A 21,259-nucleotide genomic window follows, 5' to 3' on the forward strand; every position below is an offset into this window, starting at 1 on the left:
ACTTTCGGGGCTAGCTCTTACCAAGCTGTCCCTTACCTCATAGATGAGATGCCTGCAGAGACTTTCCTCCCACCAGTGTTGGGCATGCATGGAGCAGACCTCTCCAACCTAAGCATCCAGAGCCCCCTTTCTCCAGCGGAGAGAAACCAGTGCCTTTAGACCTTGATTCATCTGCTTTAGACTCAGGATAAGCTAAGCTGCTGCCTTCATCCTACATCCCTCAAGCTTGCTCAGAGGAGATACATCCGCTGTAGATGCTGCATTTAATTAGCAGAATCCTGCACTGTGTACACTAACAAGTCTCTGGAGAGCTGAGGATACGGACAGCCCAATCCCAAGGCATATCAAGCTAGGCGTGCTGGGGCATCTGTCGTGCCTTGCACAGGAGTCCCGCATTTCCAAGTTAATAGGTTTGGTTTAGACTCTTATGTAGTTACGCTGGTGCAGCTCTGTGTGGGTATGCTGTAAACTTAATTAAAATGAAGTGAAACGCCAGCTGCCTGCAGGCAGGGCTGTTGTAGCTGGAGCTTTTAGAATTTGATCTTACTCTCTCTGGGCTTAAATCTCCAGTCTGTTAAAAAAAAAAGAAAAAATTTGCTTAGTTCCTTAGCGTATTGAGGTTAAACCTTAGTCAATGCCTGTGCTCTTAATGGTGGTGTCTTTCTTTTTTTTGATAGCATCAAGGCTCCTCAAGAGACCATCAGTCCAATATTTAGCATAATGTTTCAGGACATGCAGTGAATAAAGCCTGGGCTGCGTGCTGTACGCTGGGAATTAAAAGTGCTGACTGTGTTCACTGCTTGATCACGTACGTGAGCAGAAGGGGGTTGTGTCACAGGCACCCTTCGTTCTGACTCTTGCCTTTTGAATGATTTGCTTTACGTCGGAGACCAGGCACCTCCCCGTTTGTCTTATGCAAGAAAGCATGATTGAAACGCTGCTTCTGCTTATGATAGCACTCTCCAGCGGGCATTTTAGGATCTCCTGGCTCCTCAAGCAATGCCTGTGTCCTTTATATTTCTGGAGGTCAAAAGGAGATGGTTTCCCTTTTAGTGGGTATGCAAAACATTTTTGGGTTCCTTTACTGTTGGAAAGCAGCTCAAAGAGGAATTGGAGCTCTCCTAAAGCGTTGGGCTGGGTAGGAGTGGTGAAGGCAAAGCGATGTGCTGGTCAGTAAGGCAGGTGATGCCAGGGCATGCCTTGTAGTGCTGGAAAGGGCTTGGAGCTCAGAGGGATGCCCCAGGTGCTGGAGCTCAACTGCAAAAGCCAAAGGCTGAAGTTCCTTGGACTTCTCCCATGGACCAACCCACCGCATGCAAGGTGGATCAGGCAGCTGATCATCGACCTGTTCTGGTTAGTGTTTGATGCTTTTTCCAGCCAGATGGCTCCTGATCCACTCATCCTCTGGTGGCATGAACAGCCGTATTGGCACTGGGAAGGATCAGGATCATGTGGCTGGGGGTGGAGAGGGTGAAGCTGCTGCTGAAAGGGCAAGTGCCACCCGTGTTTGTTGGGTTGGAGCTGCTCCTGAGTGGCTGCCTAAAACGTCTTCTGTCTGATCTGTCCTTGCTCCCCTGATCTGAGCAAAAGGAGTCAGTGAGCTCTTCAGAAGGCTTCTAGTAAAAGTCTCTACGCATGCAATTAAAGTGCAGGGCCTTTAAGCTGAACTACTTTTTTAGTTGTTATTTGCATGGAAGTTCTTCAACCACAGGTGGAAGTGCTGTAGGGTTGGCAGTAGCAGTTCTCAGAGGCCCTCTGTAGTCATTTTTAGGACAAGACTCTGAGTTCTGCTGACTTCTGTGCAACTGGGACTTGTGCAGAGCCCGGATGTGGTAATTTGGGTAGGAGACCTGGAGGTGTTCACCTTTCTTAGCTCTTCATGCTGTCCATCATCATAAAGCACAGCAGTTTGGTTGTTCAGTAGTGCTCCACAGTGTCCCAGGCTGATAAGGTCTGATCCATCTGCATGTACCAGTGTGGGAATGTGATGCCTTACAGCCCACAGGGCATGTCCCCGCTCCAGTCACCTCTGAGGCCATATGGCGAGGTTGTAGTAGACATAATGATCATATATTTCAGTGTGATTAAGTCAGTGAGCTTGCATGCTGCAGACTAGCTGGTACCTAGTTTTAGACTTCTGATTCTTATGTAGATGGACTCAGGGCACAGTCTGATAAACCACTCCTGGCTGCTGTGGGTCTGTGCTGAGTTTATTTCCTACAGCCCGCAAGGGCTGCTGCTGCCACAAAATGACAGTGTGGGTATTTGGCTGCGGATGTGAGCCCCTGAAGACACTCCTCTGGGAGAGCTGGTGGCTGTTGGTAAGTAACTCACCTGGGTGCCTCTTGTGTAGGGTTTGGTGTTGGATTTTGTTCCCTGAAATGGCTGATTTTATACAATGTTCCTGCAAAGAAGACAAAACCTGTAGATTCCTGAAAAGTCTGTATTTTATTTTAGTGTTTTGTTTTTAATTTTATTTTTTGTTGTTTTTTTTTTGGCCAGCCATTAGTGACTTGGCTGACAAACCAGAAAGCAAGCAGTGTATAGTGACCAGAGCATTTTCAGCTTCTCCAAAACTCTGGTACCTCTGTCCTTGGAAGCAGGGAGGCGACCAGCTCAGGCCACCTGCTTGCGGGCAGACAAGCGGGTTTGCAGCAGGCTGTACTCTTGAGGGCCATTTAACTGAATATCTCCTGGGTGGAGCTGCCTGCTTCGAGCACAACGCTGCAGATGGTGCATGGAAGGCTCAGGTGCTGCTTCTTGGAAACCTACTTGTATAAGTGTCCTTGCACTTATTCTCTGCAGTTAATGAATGTTTCATTTTTACAGCCTTTGATTTCAATTTACAATGTGGCTTGCTCGTCCTGGCAGTCAGCCTGAGTAAGGCAGCTGTACCTCCTTTTAATGGGAACTATGACCTGTGCAAAACAACTCACATTAATATGTCTCTGTAACGGTTTATTTCAGCTCCTTTCCGTGCTTTTTTGTCTAATGGTTTTTATGCTGTTTTTTGCTTAGCTTATCAAGCAGCAGATTCTCTCTCTCCAGTTTAGGAAGGTAAAACTACATTGCATTAAACTTCTCTGACCAAACACTTTGCTGAATCTGGCTGCACACGATTAATCTGTAATGCTTTAGTACTAATTAAAGAGAGCCCTGGAGTGGTCTAACAGTTTTATTCTGCATGAATGCATCCCTAATACTTGCCTGAACTGCAGACAGCAAAGTGAATGTTCATTGTAATTCCTGTGGTAAGGTGCAAGAAATATTCATATTCCCTAGCCAAAGGATGGGTGTACAGTTTGTTCAGCTACTTCTTGATATTAAAGTGAGACTTCCATACAGAGACCTTAAAAATTAGATGTTCCTGCCCTGGCGCTTTCAAAGAAGGAATTTTCTTCTTTCCCCATCACCCTCTGCCTTATCATGAGCATCCTCTTTCATTCGGACTCTGCCATGAAATGCACTTGTACAGCTGAACTTTAGCAAAAGAGCACATTTGGAAGTCAGTGGGCATTCCTGGTTTGCTGCAGAAGCAGGTAGAGGATTGACTGTGGATGGAAAGGCCTCTCCAGAACACCCCTGTAGCTGTGGGATTGTTAACCAAAAGGTCAGGAGAAGAAAACTGTGATGAAGAAGAAAACACTTCTCAGATCTCGTTTTCCTGCAGACTACTTTTGTATGGAAATCCCTCTTTAATGTAAAAAGGCTACTGAATTGCTGGTGTCCTCTTCCCAGTCTACAGGGCTTTTTCTGCAGCAAAGATGCCGCTTCAGGAAGGCTCGGAGGAATAGTGGCTGCTGCCTTGTATCAGATTTCTTGAATGCTCTGAATTACTGGTTTAGAAAGCAATTTGAATTGGACAAGTCTTGTTGCAGCTGGAATGAGTCAGCTGAGAGCCCCACAGTGCTGCAGTCTCTAAAATCCGCCTGTGACTAATACAATGGTTTCTTTGAAAGATTAAAGAGACTTTCCAGGGCTCTCTGCCAAGTGAGCATTGGGCAAGTCTCGTCTGATTCATCTACTGTGCCTGTGGAGTCCCCAGCTTCTGGTGATGCTGCTTTCCTAGAGCATTCAGTAGCCTTTGCTGTATTTTTCCTGACTCTGGGATTTGCACTGAAAGGACCAGGCTTACTCGCAGTGCTGCAGTGGCATGGTACTGGGATTAAACTTGGTCCTGAGTGTGTCACTATGTGTGTGCATATCACCTTTTATTTTTTAAGATGCTGATCCTGTTGCTCTCTTGCTGGTGTATGAAATGGTCATTGATGCTTGGGACATTCTAACTTCAGTATGTGGATCTAAAAAGGCATTTACTGGTCTAGGGATAGGGATCCTGAATGAAAAGGCCATCAAACCCCAACAGTAACTGCCTTGGCACTGGATTTTCTGCCTTGCTCTTTGGAAATGGGAGTTATTTTTCTCCTGGGTTTAGGGTATGGAAAGGTTTCTCTGCTTTGGCATCCACAGCCCTTTTGTGGCCACATGGCTGGGTAGAGAGTTGCTTGCCAGGACCAGTCTTTGGGGACCATTGATTTCTGCGGAAAGGAGTCCAAGCTGTGGCATCAGCTTTTTACCCTCTGTCCCACAAGTGTGTTTGGATATAGCCAATGCTCATAGCCCTTGCTCAAGTCAAGTTTGCAACAGCCCTAGCTGCTGCCCCCTTCCCTTCCCCTCGCCCAACGCGAAGTGCCTGGGAGCTGGGTGAGGCTCGCGCAGCATACCAGCTGTTTGCTGCTCAGGGATTCATCTCCCTGCATCTCTCATAAACTAATGCTGATGGGAAGCCAGAGTGAAAATCGCAGCACTGCAACCTCCAGGTAAGTTTTCTGGGTGGATGAAACAAGCGGTTGCTGTGGCTGGAGCTCTCCTGGCACCTCCAGCCGTGCGTGCAACTCATTCCATGCTGCAGTGCCTGTCAGCGCACCTGCCCTTGCTGGGTTCATGCTAAGTGTGGATTTTGTTTTCTCCTGAAGCAGACTGCTTCCCCAGCAGGTAGAGCATGAGTAGCAACAGTGCCAGCATCCTGCCTGCGAGCTGGGGGCTGCTTGTGAGGCTGGGGTCTTCCTCATGGAGCCCTCACTACGTGCTGAGAGCCCTTCTGCTCGTGGTGGAGCTGTGTCGGGAATGATCTGGGGGTTTGTTCCACCTCTTGCATGTCTTTAGAAGCTGATCATTTGTTTAAGGAATGTGTCTTCCACTGCTGAAAATGATGTAAGTAGAGCTGCTGGGTACCAGTTACATTGCAATACTTGCTGTTTCTCCTAAGGTCCTGGTGCTTGAGAACTTGGGGTCCTCTCTTACAGTGTGAACATGTAGTGTGTTAATTGCAGAGGAGAAAATGAAAGAAGTTCTTCCCTTCCCAGAGAGCCAGAGTACTATCCAAATGAAGATCCAAGTCGGAATTAAATTCTTTCCCTCTTTTTTAAGGAAGACCAAATCTTCTGGAGCCTCTCTTGGTGACGCTCCAACAGGGTTGGCTGTAGGAATACATTTAGTGCCACCCCCAAATAGTATTTAAATGACTGGAGAATCTATGATTCATTTTCATGAGCTTCACAGATGGTACTGGCTATTTGGATGGTTCTGGCTACTTGCTTGTCCCAGCCTGAACTTTGGGGGCAGTGCATGGACTCATGGAGTACGTAGCATGAGTGCCTACCCGCAGCAGCAGGTGTCAGCTTTGGATATAGTTCCGGAGCTCAGAAGGGTGCAAGCCAGGTTCAAGTGCCACGTGTTCAGGAGCCACATTCAGTTCACACTTGGCCTGAAACTGCAATATAAAATCTTCACAAATGAAATAAAATCCCAGTAAAGAGCACAACGCTTGAAATGCTGATAGTGCAGTATCAGGACTGTGAAGCTAACTTTGTTAGTGTCTTAGTTTGAGCCTGCTGGCTGATCAAAGGAACGCTCAACTGTAATCCAGAACTAAAATGACTCTTGACATTCATTACCCTGATAGCTTCATATACAAAGGGGTTGTCTCCCAAATGACACTTCAAATTGACAGAATCATCTTAGGAGTGAAAAAACAGTCAAATACCATGCCTCTTGACTTGACTTGTAAAAAGCCTACTGTAGGGATGATGGGAGGGAAGGAGGGCATTTGTAGCAAGAACACAGCACAGACCTATTTCTGAGACGAGATAGGAAGGGGGACCCTTTGATTTCTTTCCAGTACTTTGATCTCTAAGAAATGCTTCTTGAATCTTCCAGGAGCACCTTCTGCGCAATCATTTCTCAGCTGACGGAGGAAACCCAGCCACTATTTGAAACCACTATCAAATCCCGTTCTGTGTCCGAGGACTCTGATGCTAGATTCACGTGCATAGTGACAGGTAACAGTGTCTTCAGTGAATAACCTGGTCCTGCCTCACTTGCTGGACTTGTGCTAGTTAAACTCTAGAGCAAGTGATAACAAGGCAGCACATAACAAGCCCAATGTTGTCAGGCTGCCAAGTAAAGATTCAGCAATTGCATGGTGATTGCAGATGATTTCAGCTTTAATTTAAGGGGGGAAGGTGGGGAAACACTTGAGATTATAAAGAAGCAAAGGCATAACGTAACATCTTAAGCAGAGCAGATTAAAGACCAGAAAATGGAATATGATGATTACTTCTTGGGCCAGTGACATTTTATCGTCCTAATCTCTGCTTCTTTCCTAATCCTGGACTCCATAACTTAGGAATGTGCAGTTCTAAAGACTAAATCTGTTATACTGGAGCCACCTTCAGCTCTGGTTGCTGGCTGTAAATTTGCATTGGTGACAAATGTGTATATCTGTCAATGTCTGAAATAAAGACCAGTTTCTACCCAGTGAGCTAAAATCTCACCCTGAGCAGGAATGGTTTAGGCCAATAAGAGGGGAAAAGGGGGAGACTGAAAAAAGAGGGTATTATGGTGATGGGGCATGGCAACGCACTGGTATAAAGGCACGCAACTCCTTTGCTGGTGAGCTTTTGTCTTTTAAATATAGGGATGCTAAAACCTTTTTTTCATAGTATTTCTGTTTATGACACTGATCCTTCCTGGTATTGCATATGTTACTTATTCAGACAGGTTACTCAGGGAGAGAACAAGCTTGCAAGTTCTGGAAGGAGGAGGTTATCTCCAGTGAGCCTCTTAGTCACAAGTACCACAACTTGCTTAAGATTTAGGGGATCTGGTTTGCCATTATAAAGATGCTGTAAATAAGCTGTATACAAAGAAGAGCATACTGAAGCACTTCTCTGAAAGACGCCTGCTTTGAATTCTTGGCTCTTCTCATATGATACACTTGTTTTACAGGTCTGACTTTCTGAACTTGCAAGGCTACAACTGGTACATTTACTTCATTAACGCTTAACTTTAGTAGACCACTTCCTGCTTCTGTGGTAAAACTGGGCTGCTAGGGATGCCTCCAAGCCATGCCCTTCAGTGCTTCATTACAAGGGCTTTCCGATTGAAGTTATTTAAAAGGAGAAGCTTTACATATTGTGCAGTGGCATGTAACTCACCATCTTGCAAGCCAAGAGTATCACAGGTCAAAAGCTGAGTGATGTTTGGATGCGTTATGAAATCTTGAGTAATAGCAGACACAGTTCTCTCCTCCTCCTTGCCTGAAAGTGGGGAGGTGTGCGAACCCAGGGCATGCCTGCTTCCTGTAGAGACATGCAATAGCACTGCTTTACCTTTCAGGATTTCTAGTCCCTTTTAAAATGCCTAGTCCTGGCTTAAGTCTCCACCAGCTGCATTTTGGGGAGGACAGTTGCCTCTAACAAGCCTTGTTTCTTCTGAAGTCCAGACGATACTTTCAGCTCCGTGTGGGCCCTGCTAAGGTGAGAGGTGCATGTGTGCAGCAGAGCTCTAGTTCAGTTCTAGTTATACTGGAAGTTGGCTGTCAGGGTAGGAAGTGCACTGCGCATTTGAGGACAACAACCTGGGTGTGATTTTAGGAGGAGAGGGGAGAGATGCTTCAGTCAGCCTTCTAAAGACCACGTCCATATCCTTTCCAGCATCTCTCCTGGAATAGCTGGAGAAACTCTTCACTGTGCAGGAAACATGCTGCCAAGGAATAACTGCGTCTGCTTGTACCAAATGGAAGTACATCTACAGACAGACATGGTCTTTCTCCTGTCTATAGCCTTTCCTGTGGTCCGCCCTTGCTGTCTGTAGGCAGGAGGCTGCCTTCCTGCTTTGGCTGACCTGCTGGTGCTGCGTAGCACAACCTGACGTGTTACACCAAGTTGAAAACTTGACCCGCTACTTGTCTCACTTCCTAATAAAGTGAAGGAAAGCATCAAATGAACACCTTCAGCATGTAACCTGTTGCAGTATTTTTACACCTAGTAAATTAGACTGGGGAGGATCTTTATGCATTTAAATGAAGAGACGCCCTTCCCAAGTTAGGAATTTTCACAGAATAGCCCTTAAGCAGCTTGGACCACCTGTTCCACTTTGAATGTCTTGCATGTGGGCTGCTCATCTTGGGATCTCTTTGGGACAGAGGGGCATGAGGTGGAAATCAAACTCCCATTGTAAAGTCTAATCAGGAGTTCAGATATCTCCCCTGCAATGATGTTTACATTCAGCTGGGAGATACTACAGGGAGAAAGGAAGTGGCAATTGCATCCCTGGCCAGTGACCAGTGTGGAAACAGCTCAGTCCTACTGCTGTGGCTGGAGTCCAGGGACACTTTGGTTCATAGCCTTACCGGAGGCAAAGGGCAGACTGTCAGCTGCTCCTGTTGTGACTCTCAAGCCCCATACACAGATACGTGACCTACAATAACATCTTAATATTTTTTGCTGCTTCTTGACTGATAACAAGTTCCAGGGCAGTCCCACATCTGTGAATACCAGAGACTCGCTGGTCACGTCCTAGGAAGGCAGTGTTTGAAGAATCAGCCTCCAAATTTGCTGGGAGCTGCAAGCCAGAAAATAAGTCTGAGGCAGACTTCCTGATGCTCTTGGGTGGTCACACAACCCCTCCTTTCCTCCAGCACTGTTCTGCCTGCTACCAGAGCGCCTAATAAGTCTGACTTGATTGTTTTGGGTCAAATCATGCATCAGTTATGACATATTCTCATTTTTTTAGACAAAATGAGTTCAGCCTTTATTCTCTGAGAATAAAGGGAACAGCAACGCTTCCTTTTGTTGTGTGATTTCTTACAGAGCAGAGCACACCCTGCTTCTCTGCACCAAGTGGTTTCCTTGGTGGGTCTGGCTGGACTTCAAGACCTCAGGGGTCTCATCCCGCAGATCCTTTCCTATCAGTAGCCATTGGGCTCTTCTCTTTAGAGAGTGCCCTTTACTGAACGTAGCGCTACAAGGATTTTACAACTTTTCAGTTATGCCCTGTATAGGGAAGGGCGGTGCATGCTGATGAAGTGTAGGGGCTTGGATGAGGGGGCCTGGGTCTGTAACTGCTTGTTAGGGAGTGAGGCAGTGACTGCCTCCAGCCAAGGCCGTTACGTCAGTACTAGGGAGTGCCAGCTTACAGGCAGTGCTGTTCGCTTGCAGCGCTATTTCAGCCCTCCTTAAGCAGGTTCTACCCCTCTGACCTTGCTGCCCAAATCAGTGGCTCAGGAGCTCATTCCCATGACTCGTTCCGTGGGTCAGTGCTTGTGCTGAACAAGTGCCCGGCCTGGTAATTCACCCGCGCTCTGCAGATGCTGGATCAACGCTGCCATCTGCACTGTGGCACTTGTGCAGGGTGGCCCATCCCCAGAGGGGATGGGAACAAAGCAAAGTGGCCAGAATCAGTGTGGTTTCATCACAGAGCTGTGGAGAGGAAAGCGCCCTGCCTGCAGCTTGGGGAAGGGGGCTGGAGGTAGAGCGAGCGGGCAATGGAGTGGATGGGGGATGTAACGAGCACCAAGGATTTCAACTTGTTGCATCTGTGGGAGCCCTCCTAGGGAAACTTCTGTCTCGTGAGAGGAAAGTGCTTGGATCAAGGATGTGTGGAGAGACACAGGGGCTGTGAAGAGGGGTGGACGGATGGGTCTGAGGAAGGGGTAGGTGATGAGCAGAAGTGGGAGATGCAATGCCTGGGTTTGGGACAGCCAGCAAGAGGGAAGAATGGGGAGCAAGTGGCACTCACAGGCCGGGGGCATGGAGAGGTACTTCTTTTGGTGAGCGTCTGTCCCCCTGTCAGCATTACTGGAAGTCTCCTAGCCTTGGGTAGGGATGGTGGGGATCTTTAAATTCATGAAGCCAGAAAGGGCCAGATCTTAGTGTTACTTTTCCTCTCCAAACTGCCTGAAGCCCTCAAATAGCTTGTGTAGAGCAGAAACAGAAAACCAAGATTATGTGCAATTGTTTCCAAACTCTTTTCACCTTCCCAAGTTTCAGAAGCTTAACTTCCCCCTCCTCTGCCCTGTAAAATAATAATAAAAAATTGCTTTAAACATACTCTCTGAGTGATTTTGGATGGCTGATTCAAGAGCTGTTTTGGATAAGGTCACAAAAGCTTTGAAGGCTTCCCAGACTTTAACAGCTTCAGGAAAAAGAGCGTTTGATCTAAACTTGGCAATTTCTCCATGAAAAATCCCTGCTTAGAAGGTCTTCCAGGCCGTGCAGTGCAGTGCCTGGCTGTCACGCTGGAGCAATGCCGCCGGAAGACACACTTCCCAAAAGCTTTTGCTGGGTCTGAAGACACCCGGGGAACGCGGCGGGAGCCTGCCCTCCTCCCCAGGAATGTGTGGCACCTTTCTGTCTGTAAATGCGGGCGCTCGCTGGTGAACGCAGCAGACCAGCTGCTGGCAAATCCCTCTGAGCACCAGCTGCGTGGGGGCTGCGAGAGGGACAGGCTTGGGGCAGGAGAGTGCCTGGTTTGTGAATGGCTGCTCCGTCTTGAAAGGGGCCGTTTGCAGCCGCCGCCGCGCTGTGGATGGATGCTGTAGCTGCCGGCATGACCAGTGGTGCAAAGCACCTACCGGGGCCAAAGCCTACCCTAAATTTATTAGCTTGTCTGACAGAAGATGGATGCCTGTGCCTGCAATGCCAGCAGCAGCTCCCCTCCCCAGGCAGGATTAGGCTCCCTGGCGTGCCCATCTCACCATCCCCTGCTTGACTCCTGTTACAGCCCCTGGGGAGGGACGGCTGGCGGTCACAGGCAGGCAGCCGGGCTCTGCTGTTCCCAAACGCTCGACTGGGCTGTGTGTGGGGTCGGGAAGCCTTTCAGCTTGCGGGTTTCCAACCAGTGCTTGCCTGTAGCTCCATTTTGCTGCCAGCTGGGGTGCTCAGTGGGGGCTGGTCCCTCGCTTTGTGGGCTGGCACGGTGGTAGCTCCTGGTGGGGAGCAGGTAGCCTTGTGTGTGCGAGTGCAATGAGCCAGAGAGAGTTCAGACTTAACAGAAGGAAAAGCCTTTCATCGAGGCACGGTGCAGCTATAGAAATTATCGTTCTTTCCGGCAGATGTCAGCTGGGAATGGGAATCAGATGCAGAGGCCACGGGGGGACATCACAGGACTTCTTGGAAATGATACCTTTGCAGTTCCCAGAATGAAGTGCTGTGGTGGCTGTTCACACAATATTAGGAAAATCTACCTGCCAGCTAGCTGTGCTAATAGCCATGGGGGCCCCCTGAAAGTCTTGTGTGCAAGACAGCCCTTGGGAAGGGTAGGATTGCCCCGGATGAAGTGTGAACTGTGTATGAAAACTATTTTGTTCCTTGTCCCTGGAACAGAAAGGAAAGAAACCACCATGGGCTCGTTCGGTCCACAGCTCTGCTGCCAAGTGTAGTCAGTAGCTAATATTTATGGAAAATATAAGCAGCAGGGTCAATCCATGGTGATTCCTTTGCTAGGATACTCTTGTGGCTTCCTGCGGTTAGCAGTTCCGGGTTCATTCACTTCAACCACATGTATGTGAGGGTCTAGGGGAGAGCTTTGCATGAAGGGCTTTGGGGAGAAAGTCATGACTTGGCTCTCTGCAGAAGAGGAGGGAGCACTAATGAACACTAACCAAATGAAAACCAGAGCTGCTGATGGCAGCAGTGGAGGGTGAATGAGGCAGTGAAGGGTGTGAGAGATCTAAGGGCAGTGAGGGTGGAAAGGGATTCCAGAGGCAGTGCAGGGTGAGAGACCTCAGTGAGGAAAGGAAGAGAACAGAGTAAAATCTGGGCTGTGGGAATGACTGGGTCACAGGGATGGCTGCTGTTCTCATCTGATAGCAGAGCAGGAAAGGAAAACTCCTCCAAGAGTATTTCCCCAGCCTTATTCTGGTTGGAGCAGGATAAGTCCTTGGAAAGGCCAGAAGATGGTGGAGAGCCCTGATGAGTGAGGGGATGGGAAGAGGGAGTGTGTTGGAAAGCGGATGGTGAGGAAAACAAATGATAAATGGGGAGGAGATTTGGTACATCCTGGTTTAGCTCTGTCTGGTCAAAGGCATTTTGAGTCAGCCAACACCAGAGCCAATTCATGCTGATGAGTCTTTGCTCCCACTTTTTGCTCCTGCTGTGGGACCTTCTTTGTGGGAACAGACGTAAGCTGGGCTCAGGCATTGCTGCAGGTTCACGGCTCTTCTGGCTGGTGCAAACAGGAGGCTTCTCACCCTGGAGATTAAAAGGGTCCTGGCCAGCCCTGAAATCTGTGGGCTAGCCATTGGGAAGCATCCAGGAATGAATGGTGGCTGCTTGCTCAAGCAGTTTTTCCCTGAAAAATGCGCTGCTCCTGTTCCGAGCTAGCGCTGCGGTGGGTGGGAGGCGCTGGCTGTGGCCAGCTCTGGTCTGTGTGCTCACCCCTGCTGATGCACCACCGCCGAGTGCGGTGGGGAAGGTGGCTGAGCGCCCAGCTCGCTGGCCAGCCAGTCACACACGTCATGATGTCATTCTACGGAAAAGGCAGGTGACATCTGTTGTCAAGTGACATTTGTAGGACACCAAGCTGGCTGTGATGCAATCAAGGTTGCTTCTGTTCAATGGAAACTTTTGGATCAGTTTACAGGCTGTGACACTTAGCAAAATGTTGAGGGCTTCATGGAGGGGCGAATGCCTGTTTTCTAACCTTAGCCTTAATCTCATCAAAACATGCCTCTTCACCTAAAAGTGACAGTGCGCTCACCTTCTGCTCCCAGCCAGTGTTACAGGAGATGGCCATGTGATTCACTCTCCTCTGTTCAGGAATGAAGCGTTGGGATTTTTTTCTCAAAAATAGACCTATTCCTAGGAGTGATAAAAGACTTGGATAAGCCCATCTGTTTTCCACTCACAATACTTTTTCTGCTGTGTGATTTAAAGAATGCAATGAGCCCAGAATAACACATATCCTGTTCTGCCAGAGCGTTTTGTTTTGCTGATGATTCCTTGTCCCTGCAAGAGCAGACTTGCTGTGCGGCTGGTTGCAGTGTTCCTCATGCTGATGTCCATCTGTCTTCTCCGCAGGGTACCCGCAGCCAGAGGTGACATGGTACAAGGATGATGAAGAGATGGACCGCTACTGTGGCTTACCTAAGTATGAGATTTTCCGCCATGGAAATCGCCACACCCTGCAGCTGTACAAGTGAGTAAGGAAGCTGGAGAGTAGTTGGATTTGCTGGTGGGAGCATGTTTTCGTGACTTGGAGAAGCTGGCTGTCAGCAGTGATCCCCCCCAGTGCCAGTGCTCCCCGTTGCAGTGTTCCCTGCCAACCCTTCCCAGTCAGCTCTTCACTCTGATGACTCCCAGATCACATCAGGATGAGGTCCATTACTGCATCCAGGGATAGCAGCCATGCTGGAAGCAAGAGGAAGGTCGGGAGAAATTCCCCTCCCTGGAGCCTTCCAGTGCTGTAACAGTGTGTGCTGTTGCTGCAAGAGACGGAAGCAGAGTGTTAGGACTAACCCCAGGTGAGCGAAGGGAAAGCACTGGCTACATCCAGGATGATGATGGTTCAGGGATCAGGCATGATAAGGACAGAAGCAGTTCATACAAGTGTCCTGAGCAAGGACAAAAGAGGGAAAAGGGCTGTAGCCCTGCCCCAGGAGGGCCTTTCCTATCTTCCACTAAGAGGACAGGGAAAGGAAGGGCTGCTTTGGCACCGTACTGAAAGAGTCGAGGGCCTCCTTTATTCAGCCCAGGCTACCAGCTTCCTTTAACTTTAGACAAGGACTGTGTTTCTGGAGAGCCAGGGACATCATGTCCTTAGCAAGCAGAGACCTGTTGCAGCTTGAGTCCTGGATTTGGGATGTCAGACAGAGACCTGTATTGCTGATAGTCCTGTGATCCTTGTGATTCCAGCGTGGGCTTTTCTGCCGCTCCAGGTTTCCACGTGGCTCAGTTCTTGCAGGAGCGGGGAGCTCCATGGGCCAGGAGTTCCAGGGGCTGAAGGCAGAGGTGTGCGTGTACTTGTGCCTGCGAAGTTAGGTGAGAAGGCTCTGGTAAGGCAGCAGGATAGAGGAAGAGCAGGAATGTAAGAAGCAAAGTTAGTCTGTGAAAAGCTGAGAGGAGAAGATCTTGTGGAAGAATGTGGCTGAGAACAGTCAGGAAGCATGGTGCTGGCTGTTCCTCCTTCATCTCAGCCCTCTGTTACCAGAGTTAAAGCCCAAAGGGAACTGGGCACTGGTTTACATCCGGGTTGCTTATCTGTTAGTGCTGAGAGCAGGCAGAGCCTGGGGATGGAGGCCAGCCCCAGGCCTCCAGACCTACCGCAGGCGCCTTGGGCCAACATCTGCATCTTCTGGCCCCTCTATGGCAAGAAGTGGGAGAGGGCATGTGTGTGTACGCAGCTGTAGTGCTTGGGGAGGACGGGCAGGTCTCATGCAGAGCTTTTGGTTTCCAGGTGCCGAGAGGAAGATGCAGGCATTTACCAGGCCTCAGCTAGAAATAACAAAGGCATCGTGTCCTGCTCAGGCGTGCTGGAAGTGGGAACCATGACGGAGTTCAAAATCCATCAGAAGTGGTTTGCCAAAATTAAGAGAAAAGCTGAAGAAAAACTGCGAGAGATAGAACAGAGCAAGAAACGAGGGAAAGAGAATGTGGAGGTGGAGAAGAATGTGCAGGGAATGAGCCCCGATCGGCTCCAGAGAAAGCGGAGGCTGGCCAGGGATCTGAATCTCCGGTCAGGAGCCTCTCTGTGGGAGAAAGAGGATGCAGCAAAAGTGCATGTCGGTGATTCTCAGTCCAGATTCCATGAGGCTGAGTTGAAGGAACAGTCAGTAAACACGATGACTGGCTTACCAAACAAACTGGTAGCACCTTTGAAAGCAGAGGTGACCACCAATGGAGATGCTTGTTTGGGAAGTGCAGAAGAGAATGGGAATGGCTTTCTTGCGTACATCTACGAGACAGTGGAAGACCTAGTGGCTAAGCCAATGGCCAAAGACTCCGCAGCTAAAAAGAAAAAGAAAGTGGAGGATGCTCCAGCAGCAAAGCAGGAAGTTTCAAAGCGAGAGGAAAGTGGGAGAGACAGGACAAAACCCTCAGCAAATCCAAGGTTTGCCCCTCCCGTCCCCTTACGCAGGAATGCACATCTGAGGGTGGCAAATGATCAAGAAGTGGAAAATATTCCAAAGATCAAAGAGTCTGGGAAAGCTGTGAATCAGGATGCTAAAATTAATGGTGATGTGCACTTCTCTTTGAAAGAGATGTATTTTGATAATCAAGTGAAAGCAGCAGCAGAGAAGGAGGAGGCAGGAGCCAAGGAAGAGGCTGCGAGAGAGGCTGCCCTGCAGCCCGCGGGTGTCAGCAGGCAGACAGAGGGTGCTTCACCATCCTCAAAGGTGTCAAAGGCAGGACCTGCGCCACCTGAGGGAAGGAAGAGCCAGCACACAGCACAGAAGTCGGAGGGACATAAAGCCGTCGGTCCAGAGGTAACTAGAACAGATCTCAGCCAACGTGGTAGTGGTGCAGCACCAGCCCTGGGAGGCTGTGTGCACCCCAAGGGAGCTGCTGCTGCAGCTTCGCAGGTCTCCTCCAGCAAAAACACCCAGGAAACTGTCTGGGATTTGTGTGCCCAAGTGGCAGAGCTTCCAGCTGAGCACCCCATCTCCGAATAAATGTCAGACGAGGTGGCGAGGAGAGATGTACGTCAGGCCCTGCGGCTGGACAGCTGGTCGGCGAGCGGCCCGGGGCGTGCTGCGAGCTCTCCAGTTTAATCGGCAGCCTGACCTCATGCAGAATGCTTCCAAATCAGTTAAGCAGGGAGCTGTGAATGGCTATTTATAGCTGGGGGTGGATGCCTTGTGTGTACGTGAGACTGATGACATCTGTTCAGTTTAGCAATTGAGCCTAAGCTTCAGCCGGCGTTTAATGAGCCCCCCATGCAAATGAGCGCAGCGTGCCAGGTATGCCACGTGAGCTGTGCCGGGCAGGGCATTGAATTTTGTTTACAGTGCAACATGTATACAGTAGATCTGGGCTATTTTTTGGCTCTCCCCTGTTGGAAAAACTCTCTTGCAAGACTCATTGTGGTGGCCATGCAGAGCCAGAGCACCGCACCTGCTCCTGACCCTCACTACATCTTTTAGTCAACTTCTATTTTTGTCACTTAACCGCTTAACCTGAAGCATTTTCCATAAAAATATTAGACTGGAGGCTACCAGTTTTTTGTTTGTTTGTTTGTTTTGTGTTCTTTTTTAAATTGGATGAAGCCTTCTGTGGTAAAGGGTTCTCTGAGTCCAATTCGCAGATGCCATCAGGATCTGGCATCTGAGCAAGGGTAGGTGCACACTCTCAGTACAGACCAAGGCTATCGGGCGATGCACTCTGGGTGTAGCACGTCTCCCTCAGTAGGTAACGCAATACATCTGGATGTGGGGACATCCATGGTATGGAAAGTGGGACTGCCGGCTGCTCCAGTAAAAAACAAATCCTTTCTTCCTCTTCTAGATGTCTTTAACCGTAGATAGGAGCACTTTTTATTCTCAGAGATATGCTGCTTTATGCAGTGAATTGAGTGTCTGGGTCCTGGGCTCAAAGCAGTGAAGCCCACTTTAACCCATCAGCATCACACATTGCTGCATTAATTATTGCTGTGTGTGTAAGCCCATGGAAAAGCAATTCTTTTTCTCTCTCTCCTGCATTATTCTGCCCCTTGCTCTTAAGGAGGGTGGAACTTTGTGTATGGCAGCCAGGCTGTCATCCCTCAGCTTTTGACAATACATCAAGGTATTTTCCTCTTCAAAAACCCACTCACAGAGGAAACCTGTAACTTGACAGCTAGCGTGCTTTTTGAGCAGACAAAAAGCTTTTGATTTGAATTTGAATGCTTCAGCTAGTTAGTGTTGCTGGGGGAAGTATTGAGGCTTTTGTGTGACCAAATAAGCCATTTTAAAACCCTTTGAAGCTGACTCCAAGTGTGTTTGAGAATATTTATGCTCTCCAGGACAAAGATTGCTTTTTATTTTATTTTTTAAATCTTTCCCGCAAGCCAGACAGAGCCTTAGCAGTGTTTTCCTGGTCTTGGGACCTATCTGGTCTTTGTGCTTAGGACTTCTCTTTGAGCTGGATTTATCTGTAGCAGAAGAACTTTATAAAACGTCAGCCACTAGCCAGGTTCTGAACATCCACATGCACAAGGGCAGAGGTAAAACTGGGTTTGAATGAAAATCACCCTTGCAGTAGTTCTTGTATAATTTTGAAAATGGTGTTTTTATCGTATTTCTTTTATATGCCCCTAGTTTAGGTGTTTCACAGTTACTTTAGGAGAGGTGCTTTTCTAAAAAGCCCCCAGCAAGCTCTTCTGAATGAGCTTTAGTTCCTGTGCCTCCAAGCCTCAACTCCTCTTCAGGCAAAGAGATGCCTCCCTTGGCAGCACTGTGACACAGAGCTCACTCTGAGCGTCCATCTGTGAACCTTGTTTTCCCCAAGCTTCCTCTGTGTGCCGTGATCCTTCACACTCTTTGCATTTGAACAGACGGACTGGGGCTGTGCAGTGACCATCCCCATCCCTTTCTGTGCCACTGAGGACCAAAAACTGCAGTCCTAAGTATGAAGTGCCACAACCCTCTTTACCCATGGACCTCATTTTGGAGGCTTAAAACTCCTTCAGGAGAAAAACTTGAGCAGCTCTCATCCTCTGCAGGCAGGACATCTCTGCAGAGACGGGGAGGACAGGCAGGTCTATATATAGGGGATGGGGAAGCTGTTGTATGACTGCCCCATTCCCATGCTTTTGTCCTGAAGCTGCTAGCTGAGCACCAAACAGGCACAGCATATATCGGCGGTATCGCTACCTCCCCTGAGCCTTATCCTACAGAAACAGGTAGTGTCCCTTGGCTGGAAGAGTTCACCAGATCTCCTCGGGATAAAGCTCAGCCATCGCAGTGGGCAGCTTGCTGAAATGTCTGCTAGTGTGCAGCTGCAGTCGGAAACATTTGAGCTTCCCGAATGTCAAAGAAACAGGATGGTCAAATAGCACAGATAACGTCAGGGTGTACAATTTCGCTATAAATCATTTAGGCAGCCTCATCCAGATACTGTGTGACATGCCAATCGCCCCATCTCAGAGTGGAGATTGCAGATATAGTGTCAGGGGAGTACTGACTCTTAAAAAAGAGCATGAATTTTATACAAGGTCTTAGCAATGGCTGTTGAAAACGGGAAAGCGTTGCTCCTTGGAAAAGGGCTGTGTTGAAGGAGCTTATATTTAAAGCCACTGAATGTTTTCTGAGATCTGAGAAGCAGATCTCCTGCCTCTTGGTTGTACTGCTGTGTGTTGAAAGGCAGCAGAGTTGGAGCTGACAATGAAAAACCACTTTGTGCAGTGTGACAGGGTGCTGTGGGACTCACTACCATGGGATGATGGCGAAGCAGCAAGGCCCTGGATGAGCGAGTATCAGCAATACCAGGTTTGCACAGTTAAGATTCAGGATTCAAGCAGAGGCTGGGCAGTGCTGCATGGTACAGATGGACCATAAGCACCACTGAGCAGACCCAGACAGTAAAATAATGTTTCCCGTTTTCTTCTTTTACTAGGTTGCAGGAGCAGTGGGACGGTGTGCTAGTGACCTAAAACATCCAGTGTCTGGCCCAACAGTAGATACCGGTCAGCAAGCCAACAAGTTAGAGGAGTCCAAGAAGGAGACTCCGGTTTGCCAGGAGGCCAGGGGGTCTGGAAAAAGGACGAACCCCAGGCTGAGGCCTCAGGAGCCGCCAAAGCCACCACCAGCAGACCACACACAGCCCCACAAGGAGCATCCTCCCTCTAGGAAACAGTCAGAAGGACATTCCCATACTCTTGAGGGCAGAGAGGCCCAACAAGGACTGTCAAATCAAAATGTCAAGAGCCAAGGTAATAAAGAGCCATTGCCAAAGAAACTGAGTCCTCCAGAGCCTGGAGAAAATACTCCTCCTGAGCAAAATGCACATCAGACGATGGTAAAGGATGGGAAGAGCAAAGAGGCAGGCTTAGAGACATCTGGGAGTGAGCCCTGCACAGAGGCAAGAGGGAGCAGTGTAGCAGAGTCATCCCCTGTGGTGGGAGGGACACGTCTGGGGCTTCGGGAGACTGAAACACCAGCTCCTGCTTCAGTACGAGTGGCCGAGGAAGAGTCATCCCCTGTGGCAGGAGGGAAAACTCTGGGGCTTCGGGAGGCTGAAACACCAGCTCCTGCTTCAGTACGAGTGGCCAAGGAAGAGTTGTCCCCTGTGGTGGGAGGGACACCTCTGGGGCTTCAGAAGGCTGAAACACCAGCTCCTGCTTCAGTACAAGTGGCCGAAGAAGAGCCAGTCCCCACTCTTGCAGCGGGGACGTTGGCGGCACAGGAGGCACTGCCTGCAGCTCACAGCAGTCAAGGGAAGGAGTCTGCTGCAGGGTCGGCCCCGTCTGGAGCCCAGCTGCTGCCTCCTGCGAGCAAAGCCACGGAAACCAAAAAGGCAGATGGATCTGCCCCACAGGAAGAGTTTCCAGCTAGTGCTTCAGGGGAGGAGAGTGCCAAACAGGTGCCTGTAGTACCTCAGAGGAAGGAAGGAGCAGAGCAAACAGGTGCAGCTCCAAACCAGGAGCCAGCAGCACCTTCGGGCACTTTTGAAAGAGGCACTGAGGTTCAGCCACAAGCACCACTGGTCCTGCCAAGCCCTGAGAAACCTCAGGAAATGACTTTGGAGGAGAAGATGCAGCACAAAAACCTTGTTTCCTCCTTGAAGAGCTACCTACTGCTGCTTTTAAAAATGTCAGATAGCAGCAACAGTGACACGAAAGAAGATGCTGAGCCCAGGGATGAGGAGCAGCCCACTGCAGAGGAAGCTGCGCTCCCAGAGATAGGCATTGCAGGCCTGAGCCCCCGCACCTCAAGGAGAGTTTTGGAGAAGGTACAAAACAACCAGCTCTTCCAGACAGCAGAGAATTTGCCTCTGACACCCAGGACAACCAGGCGGATCACAGGCCTGATTCATGAGGAATTTGTTACCAGCAAAGAGATGCTGGCTTGCAGGCCTGTGCCACCAAAGAGACGTACAAAGGTGGCTCCTGAAGCAGAGGGGTCATCCCAGCTCTCTGTGCCATCCATCGTGGTGGGCAGCGTGCCAGCAGCAGGAGCGGGACAGCCTCCTAATAACGCTCCCAATTTGCCTCCAGTGAGCCCTGAGAAAGAGAGCCCTAGTGACCCTTTGGTTGCGCTACCTTGTGCCACGCCAGAGGAGCTTGCTTCTGGGGCCCGTCGCAAAATATACCTGCCAAAAACGAAGCAAGCTGGGGAGGAAGAGGAGGCAACCCCGGAGAGCCAAGGGCATGCAAGAAGCCCTACTGTTTCACCGCGGCAATCCAGAAAGAGCGCAGCCCTGTTGCAGACACCTGCCCAGGCTCCATCCCCTCCAGCAGAGCAACGCTCGCCAACCCTCATGAGGAAGATGGCCACGTTGGAGGTTCCTAAGCTGTATGATGAACCCACAGGTGACAGCAGCAATGATCCCGAAGTCCCTGAAGATGCTAAGCTAGAAGGGCAGCCAGCAGAATCCAAGAAAGCAAATAACCCATTTAAAGGTAAGGAAAGAGGTAATCCCCATGAAGCACATTTCCCTGTTGCCTATGAAGGGAGCCTGGCCAACCAAGCTGGTGAGAGCCACCTGGGGCCATGTGAGTTTTGTGCATTTGCAGGGTTTTCAACATTGTCTTTTGTCCGCATGAAAGCCCAAATTGTGCTCCAAGTATTTGCAAAGTCAGACGTAGCTGGGTAAGATGGGCCAGATGCTCATCTGCCCGAGCACAAGAGATGCACAAGCACATCTGCTGCCACCGTTCCCTGCCGCGGTTAGCACAGAGGAGGCAGAGGAAGGCCAGAGATAGTAGCGCTGAGACTGGCTGTGTCCACAGCCTGGACTTCCCAACCCAAGGGAATGACAGAACTAACTCTCTTGTTCTT

General features: G+C 49.4%; 1 protein-coding gene across 1 annotated transcript in view; it reads left to right on the forward strand.

Moving 5' to 3' along the window:
- ALPK3 (alpha kinase 3) overlaps positions 1–21,259 on the forward strand; it is a 34,270-nt gene that overhangs the window by 7,050 nt on the left and 5,961 nt on the right. The window contains 5 exon segments of the mRNA XM_040570075.1: positions 3,019–3,057; positions 6,220–6,341; positions 13,365–13,482; positions 14,740–15,769; positions 18,876–20,880. Of these exon segments, the coding sequence (XP_040426009.1) occupies positions 3,019–3,057; positions 6,220–6,341; positions 13,365–13,482; positions 14,740–15,769; positions 18,876–20,880 (3,314 nt within the window).

The sequence above is a fragment of the Cygnus olor genome, chromosome 11, assembly GCF_009769625.2.
Source record: "Cygnus olor isolate bCygOlo1 chromosome 11, bCygOlo1.pri.v2, whole genome shotgun sequence".
NCBI lineage: Eukaryota > Metazoa > Chordata > Aves > Anseriformes > Anatidae > Cygnus > Cygnus olor.